The 8037-nt window shown below is 45.0% G+C and overlaps 1 protein-coding gene across 1 annotated transcript in view; it reads left to right on the top strand.

The window, feature by feature from the left end:
- Positions 1-3090: 3090 nt before the first annotated feature.
- PTPN1 (protein tyrosine phosphatase non-receptor type 1) overlaps positions 3091-8037 on the top strand; it is a 66766-nt gene continuing 61819 nt past the window's right edge. Inside the window, exon 1 of the mRNA XM_060033412.1 lies at positions 3091-3278. Coding sequence (XP_059889395.1) covers positions 3216-3278 — 63 coding nt within the window. The 5' untranslated portion in view covers positions 3091-3215. The remainder of the gene's footprint in view (positions 3279-8037) is intronic.

Raw genomic sequence — 8037 nt, 5'->3', positions numbered from 1 at the left:
TGGCAGAGAACTGGTAGAGCGTGACAGATGAAAGCCAAGCCTTAGAAAGCCACGGAAGATTCCAGCACCTCAAGTCCCTCCTCCCAACGCAATATCAGGGGCTTGGGACACAGACAAGAAGTCGAGGTCCCTACCCTCCTGGAACACTATAGTGGGGGGCAGGAAAAGGAAACAAGCCAACAAATAAAGAGAGAGATTTTAGAGATGAGCACTGTGATGCAAATATTGGCTTAGAGATGGCATGACCTTGCAAGATGACCTTGCAAAAAACAAGGTCACCGGTAGAAAGTGACTGGGGGCTATTTTAGAGACCGTGGTCAGAGACCTATCTGCAGAGGTAACAGTTGACCTGAGACTTGAAGGGTGACAAGATCTGCAGGAAGAGTGGTCCAGGCAGCAGGAACAGTTGGTGCAAAGGTCCTGAGGTAGAAACTCATTCAATGAATTAGAGGATTGGTCTAGAGTACAAGAAAAGGAGAAAGGTTGGGGAGGTGGGCCAGGGTTAGGACTTATTTGGGTTTCACTCTAAGAAGGATGGGAAACTATTGGAGGGTTTTACCTACAAGAGTTTCATGATCCAAAAATTAAAAGCTCTCTCTGGCTGCTGCTATGTGAAGAACGGATATAATAGTGATTAGCTGATACCTGAAATTAGGGGTTTCATTCAGGACCAATATTGTGACAAAGTTTCACCCTCTGCCACTGTGGTAGGTTGAGTGGGGGACATATCTCAAAAAAGATATGTCCAAGTCCTAACCCACAGAACCTGGAATATAACTTTATTCAGAAAAAGGGTCTTTGCAGATGTAATTAATTTAAGGATCTCAAAATGAGATCATCTTGGATTACCTGGCAATGCAAAATCCTCCTGGATTAGAGTGGGTCCTAGATCCAATGACAGGTATTCTTGAAAGAGTGAGGCTGAGGGAGATTAGACAGCTGGAAGAGGAGACAGAGGAGAAAAACCACATAAAGACGGACACAGACTGCATTTATGCTGCCGCAGCTGAGGAACAATTGAAGTCACCAGGAACTGGAAGAGGCAAGGAAGGATTCTCCCCTAGAGACTTCAGAGGGAGTGTGGCCCTGTCAACACATTGACTTCAGACGTCTGGCCTCCAGAACTGTTCAAAAATATATTTCTGTTGCTTGAAGCCACCACATTTGTGGTAATTTGTTACAGCCACCCTAGGTAACTAACGCATCCACTAAACACACATGGACTCTGCACGCACACACTCACCTCCACTCCTTCATCAAGATCCTGTGCATAGCACTGGCCCCACTCAAAGGCCGCTCCAGTCACTGGGTGGTACTCCCTGCAGGCATGAGGGCCACTTGGGCTCCAGATGGGCATTTGATTTATTTACTTACTTAGGTCAGCCCACAGTGAGAAGAATGAACCAGCCTTGTTCTGTCCCCCCGCTCCCCGCAACAAGGAGCTCTGAGTTCTGTGAGTTCCAGATAAACTAGCACTCAAAGAAACAAGGGCAGGAAGAGTACACGAACCTGGAGAGTCACTTAAATGGCTAAGACTTATATTAGGCAGCTTCCAAGTGTAGGGTTCCCAAAGTTTTCACCCGAAGGGGCATCTTTTGTTAATTTCCCCCTCCATGGAATTCTCAGTTTCTAAAGACATTGTCTATCAAACCAATTGCATTTATTCAACAAGGATTTACCTCCCATTTGCTATTATTTGAAGGTATATAATAACGGGGGCTCATATTTATTGATCCACTCACTAGACTAAAAGCATTATACATACTCTTTCAATCTTCACACCACCCTATGAGGTGGGTACTTTCATTATCTTCATTTTACAAAGGAGGGAACAGAGGCAGAGAGGGGTTAGGTAATTTGCCCAAGGTTGCACAGCTAGTATTTAGTAGAGCCGGAATTTGGACTCAGGCAGCCTGTCTCCAAAGTGAGCACTCCCCTGAAGACTGATTAGAATCCTGGCTTCCATACCAATGTGCAAAGGTACTCTGGACAAGTGATTTTGCCTCTCTGTGCCTCAGTTTCCTCATCTATAAAATGGGAATAATAAAAGTGCCTATATTGTAGGGTTGATGTAGAGATTAAATGAGAAAATGTACTTGGAATGCCAGGTACAGTGCCTGCCACAAGCACTCAAGGAATAAGCTGGAATTCAACACCGCTGCTCTGGGTAGGCTTGAGATGGGAAGAGTGAACAGAGATGATTCTGTCCTCTAGGGTCTCTGACCCCATGGAGTTCACTATCTTCATATAATGTGCCCAACCCAAAAGTGAATGGCTTAAAGTACAACCTGCAGGAAAACCACCTGACCAGCCCTTCTCATGTGTGCTTCAAGGACCACAGGTATAGAATTAGCTGGGGTTGCTGATAAAAAATACAGATTCCTGTATCCGAATCCTTTGGAAGTGGGCCCAGAAATCTGCCACTATTCAACACTAATGCACCACGGAATTTGTGCTCCACTGAGTCCATTCTGAGCAGGACTTCCTTGCTATTTGGGGAAATATTAAAAATCATTCCAAGACCCCAATCCATTCATTTCTGCAGTGCCCAGGATAGGAGACTCCAAACGCAAAGTACATTCAGAGAGTAGTGGGCCTTCCCCAGCAGCCTGGTAAATTATGAAGCTCTAAGTTTCACGAAAAAAGGGCGGACATCTGGCCAGAGGCCGGAGCCTGGAAGGGGAGCATGTAATCCCCCCCGCCCCCCTTGGAGCACTGAGGCCTGGGCCCTGGCGCTGCAAGAAAGATGCATGACTGCTTCAAGGTCACTCTGTGATTCAACGGACCGCGTCGATGCTTGAATTCAAGATCGGTGGCAGCCGGGCAAACCCACGCGCCGTGGGCGGGGCTCCCGGGGTCGCCTAGGCAACGGGCGCGCGCCACGCCCAAGCCCGTAGACCAGGATGGGAGGGGAGGAGGGAGGGCACGCTGCAAGATGTCTTCCCCCAGCACCTCCCCCGGCTCCGCCCCGCGGAACTGCTAGCCGACATTCCTGAGCGCTGATTGGTCCTTCCGCTTGAGGGGCGGAGCCCGCGGCAGCGCGGTGCGTACTTCCGGCTGCCGGGTTGACATGAAGAAGCAGCGGCGGCTAGGGCGGCGGTAGCGGCGAGAGTCGCGGCTTGCAGCGGGACTAAGTGCGGAGAGCGCGACGCGGCCTAGAGCGGCAGACGGCACAGTGGGCCGAGGAGGAGGCGCAGCAGCCCCCCTGGCCCGCCATGGAGATGGAAAAGGAGTTCGAGCAGATCGACAAGGCTGGGAGCTGGGCGGCCATTTACCAGGTGCGGGAGCGCCCCCAGAGCGCGGCAGGCCCTTCGCTTAGGCCTAGCGAACCTTCCCCTCAGACCCCCAGGTCCCGCTCTCCCTCTGGGTCCCGCCCTCCGCCTGGGCCCTGCTCCGTGAGGATTCGATCCGACGGCGGCAGAGGCCAGCCGCCTCTCTCTTTGTCCCCCGGGTGGGCCTGCGTCTCTCCCCGGCCTCGCAGTCCCCTTTGATCCCCCACCTACCTCATATCCTCCAGCCCGGGTGACCTCTCAAGCCTGGAAGCCGCCAGTCTCTGCCCTCAGCGCGAAGCCTCGCACCCCGACCCCGCCCCCCTGCCTGTCCACTCTTTGTCCCTTGGGGTGGATAGAACACCCCCACTACTTCCTTTCTAGACTGGACCACCTCAGGCTGTCTTCCTTTGTCTCCCCGGGGGAAAGGGTTACTCCCCCCTCCCTCCTTTACATTTCCTTTCTCCTGGTCTCTGTGCGTCGAGTCCCAAGGATGACAGTCCCTTCCCCCTTCCTGTTCATTCATTTAATGGATCTGAATTGACGTGCCTCTTCCGTGCTAGGCGCTGCTGAGGCGCTGGAGGTAGTGTTTGCTGAACAAGACAGGCAAGATGCTATCCCCCGTGAGCTTAGAGTCGAATAGGGCAGTGCAACACATAAGCAGACAATTTCAGCTGGGGACAAGTGCTATGAAGAAAACAAAACATAACGGGGTAGAGAGTGATTTCAGGGAAGATGGCCTGCCTCAGAGAAGGGGATCAGGGAAGATCTGTCAGAGGAAGAGATACTTGCTCTGTGAGCTAAGCCCTGAGAGTAGCAGGCTGAAAAGAGCTTTCCAGCCAGGAGGTCTGGAGTACCCACTCCACTGGGGCCAGAATATTACCCCGTGTCAGGCAGGCAACAGGGGAGGTTGACGTTTCTACTCCCTCTAAAATAGCATCTTTCTCTCGGTGAGCATCTTATCCTTTGGTCATGGTTGAGATGATGGTGTCTTCCCGGTCTTCATCTCCTTGTGGGTTATGGTGATTCATAAATAAAAAGTTCGGAAGGTGGAGTTTCTCACGTATCTCTACATCATCAGATTAAAAAGATGAAGAGGTCTGCTTTCACAAGAGCTAAATCCTCTGAAGAAAATATGTGCTCCCGATTAAATGTCATCGCGGGGGTTGTGAGGATTAACCAAAACCACACTCGGTATTTTAAATAAACAACATACAGAATAGAGAGGTGTTGTTACTTGTGTAAAGGGAGAAGGCTGTTTTCGGCTTATAGGCTCAAAAGGCAAATTGTGAGATCCATCAGCTGGTAGTATTAAAATCTATTTTGAGCTCCACTTAAAAAGGAAAAAAGCTTTAAGCAGTTCTTTGGTATGCTTGACTAACAAAAGCCTTTTTTTGGCAGGCTTGGTTTCATGTGGATTTTCATCAAGCTTATTTGACAGGATTCATTTTACTTGCACTGTAATGTATATTAGCTTCTGATAGACTAATGTTTATAACCACTCTAATCTGTGTAAGTACGATCGATCAATATATAAAATTTGTATTCCGTGTCTAGTCTCTCTGAGTTAATTGAATGAATCCCACTAGTGACTTTGAGAATGTGTAGACAAATTGTCTGCATCAGGTTGAATACAGTGGAGTCTAAAGTGGTCTTAAATGAAAAAATTCTTGGTCTGAAGTGTTGGAGTTGATAATGATATACCCCATCACAAGTAGGGGTGGCCTCCAGGAGGTACTGGGGAGAATCTTTTATATTGAAGCTGACTCAGTTGGCAACAGCAAATTCATATTATAAAAAGTCCTTGTTTGAATTTGATTACTTACAGTTTTAGCGAGGAGTGGGAGACCTTTCACCCAAGCACTGTTAAAACTATGTTAAGCAAGTCACTAGCATGGAGCATGGTCTTCAGTTAATTTCCCTCATTGTTCTTGTGTTTGTCTACCACCTTGGAACCCCAGGAGTTGGTCGAGATCGCTGTATGTTGAGATTTCTCTAGATCCTTAATCGATTGCCACATTTCTAGAGGTGGTTTCTTTTATCTTAGAGAATTATCCGCTATGGGCTTTCTCACCTCTGCAGTACAGATATTTTTCTTTTACAAAATCTGAATCGGACGCTCTTTTCCTTCTTGATGTTAAAAGTGGCAAATTCTGGCATTTTATAAAAAATGTAGAGTTCAGATGACCTTGAGTCTAAAGTGGCAGATTTTCCAAAGTGTGTGTCAATTTATGAAAACCATTATTTTTCAGGAATTCAAAGAAATGTGTTTATGGTGGGTAGAAAATAGAAGTTAGAAAAATTAATGTTTTGTAGCCCGTCACAATGAAGGCAGCCTTATACAGAGTCATTTTGGGCTTGCTTAGTCTATTGTGATTTTTAAAATAATATGTAATTTTTGCTTAACATTTTGTAAACAAAGCAGTGCAGTTATTTCTCACTATACTAACTTCTAACTAGAACAAAAAGGTGTAAAAACTTGGAAACAATTGGGAAAAGAACAAAAGATGAAGTAGACTTTTGAATACCGAGGAATGAGGCGGCTTAGAAAACAAATGTTTCAGGCGAAGATTCTCTCCTAGCTCAATTTAATAAAGTGAGCATAACTGTTTTTATATAGTTGTTAATGGTAATAGATAGCATAGATACTAATAAGCATTTAGGTCTATAAAAAGTCAGCTTTGATAGCATGTGTAGATGGCTTTAAAAAATTGTTTTCTATCATTTAAATGATTGTATGTCTGGTTTGAAAAGTGGAAGTAATACTTAGCAAGCCTGGAGTGCCCAAAAGAGAAGAGAGAACATACATAGGGCAAAGAGATTGGTTTTTGGAGCTAGAATGAGAGAAGAGAGGGCTTGAATGAATGAAAATAAGAAAAACTACCCTCCATTTGTAGTTTAAGGTTTGGGTCAGGTGTTTCGCCATTTCTCTCATCTCTAATTCTTTGATTCTCTGACACTGTTCACTAATTTTCAGTATGAATGATTTGATTGTTTCAGATAAAGGAGATTGCAACAATAGCTTGTGACTTCAAGGCAAGATTTATTCTATGTTAGAGGCAGGCTTTGTAATACGGGCCACTCTTCCAATTGACATTTGTTTTTATAGCTGCTTTCATTATGAAATACGATCTAATGCCTGACTAGGTTAAAATCATGTTATAACAATAATTCACTAAAATTCCTTACTGCTGTATACAGCTTATTTTATTACAGTCCAAGATGAATATTAAAATTTCCCAGTAATTTTTATATAAATACCATTCTCTTCAGAGAAAAAATGTGTTTTGTGCAGAGGAGAAAGATCTATACACTATGACTCACTTCACTTAAAAAAAAGAAAGACAAACGGAAGTGACATGGAGAGGATGGGAAGCTCTAGTCATCTTGAGTGACCCATTAGATCTAAATGTTCTTGTGTAGCCCTGGTTTGAGTGAACTAAATTTAGGTGTCTGATCACCACTTTGGAAACGGTGCAAAGACGTTTGTAATTGTCTGGACTCAGATTAACTGGGGGCACAAGTAGAAATAGTGGAGGGAAGAACTTTTTGCTATCATTATTTGTTTGACATCACTGGCATATTTATAGGAATACTTTGGTTCTTTTGGAAGTACATCATAAACTATATCAGATGGTTCTAAAGAGTCAGCTGGGGGATAATGGTAGTGCAAATGATTTTCGGTTGCCAGTTATCTACCATTGGGCTCCAAGGCCCCTCCAGTGCATTTTGCTTTTTTTTTTTTTGGCTGCACTGCGCTGCATGTGGGGATCAAACCCATGCCCCCCTGCATTGGAAGCATGGAGTCTTAACCACTGGACTGCCAGGGAAGTCCCTGCATTTTGCATTTTAGCACGAATAGCTCCCCCAAACCTATTTTAAAAATGCCTGGTATTGAGTAGTGTAATTGAATGTATACTGAATTTCATGATAGAAATAAATTTTAAAATTTCCTGTAGGGGTTTTGTCAGACTCTTAACTACTGAAATAACTGTGCCTTTTCTTTTTTCCCTTTTCTCTTTTTTTTGAGTTGTCTATTTTCTGATCTTTTAGATGGCAGAATCCTTTTGACAGTTTTTGTCTTATGCTGTACTTTTAATTGCGGGTACTTTTTCATAAGCCAGCCTGAGCTCATGTGTATTTTGCACAAGCTGGCGGTCCCTCCCTACAGTGTTTATGTTAATTTGTTCGTGGTAACCAACTAATACTGACTACAAATAGTCTGGGCATGTTTCTTTGTACTGCCCATGTTTAGGGAAAGGGGAAGTCCAGCAGGGTCATTGTGTCCAAGACAATGTAGTTTGGTACCAGTCATTTGGTGCATGTTTTGAATATGCAGGAGTGCTGGGGACTTTGGAATGGTTCTTGATTCCCTCTACCACATCTCATTGATTGGTCACTATGATGTCCTTCCTACCATCCCAGTGGTCTAGGTTCTCAAATTTTGCTTATAACACTGCTGTCATTTCTGGCTTCACATTACAGAAATTGGTGAAACCAGAAACATATTAATAAGGTCCCTCAACAATCTCTCCACATCTCCCGCCTGCCCCACTGTGTATATTCTTCACATTATCACTAGAGTAATTGGTTAAAAACAGACCTGGGTCTGTCACTCCTCTGTTTACTTCTATGCTTTCATTTATGTGTAAGGTCCAAGCTCCTTGGCATGGCAGCCAGGTTCCAGCCATCCCCTCCTGTGTACCTTTTATTCTGGCCACACTAGAAGGTGCAGTGTTCTCCAGACTCATCCTTCTCTTTCATTCCT

Source organism: Delphinus delphis, chromosome 15 (genome assembly GCF_949987515.2).
Source record: "Delphinus delphis chromosome 15, mDelDel1.2, whole genome shotgun sequence".
Lineage (NCBI taxonomy): Eukaryota > Metazoa > Chordata > Mammalia > Artiodactyla > Delphinidae > Delphinus > Delphinus delphis.
This window is presented reverse-complemented; position numbering and strand designations above follow the sequence as displayed.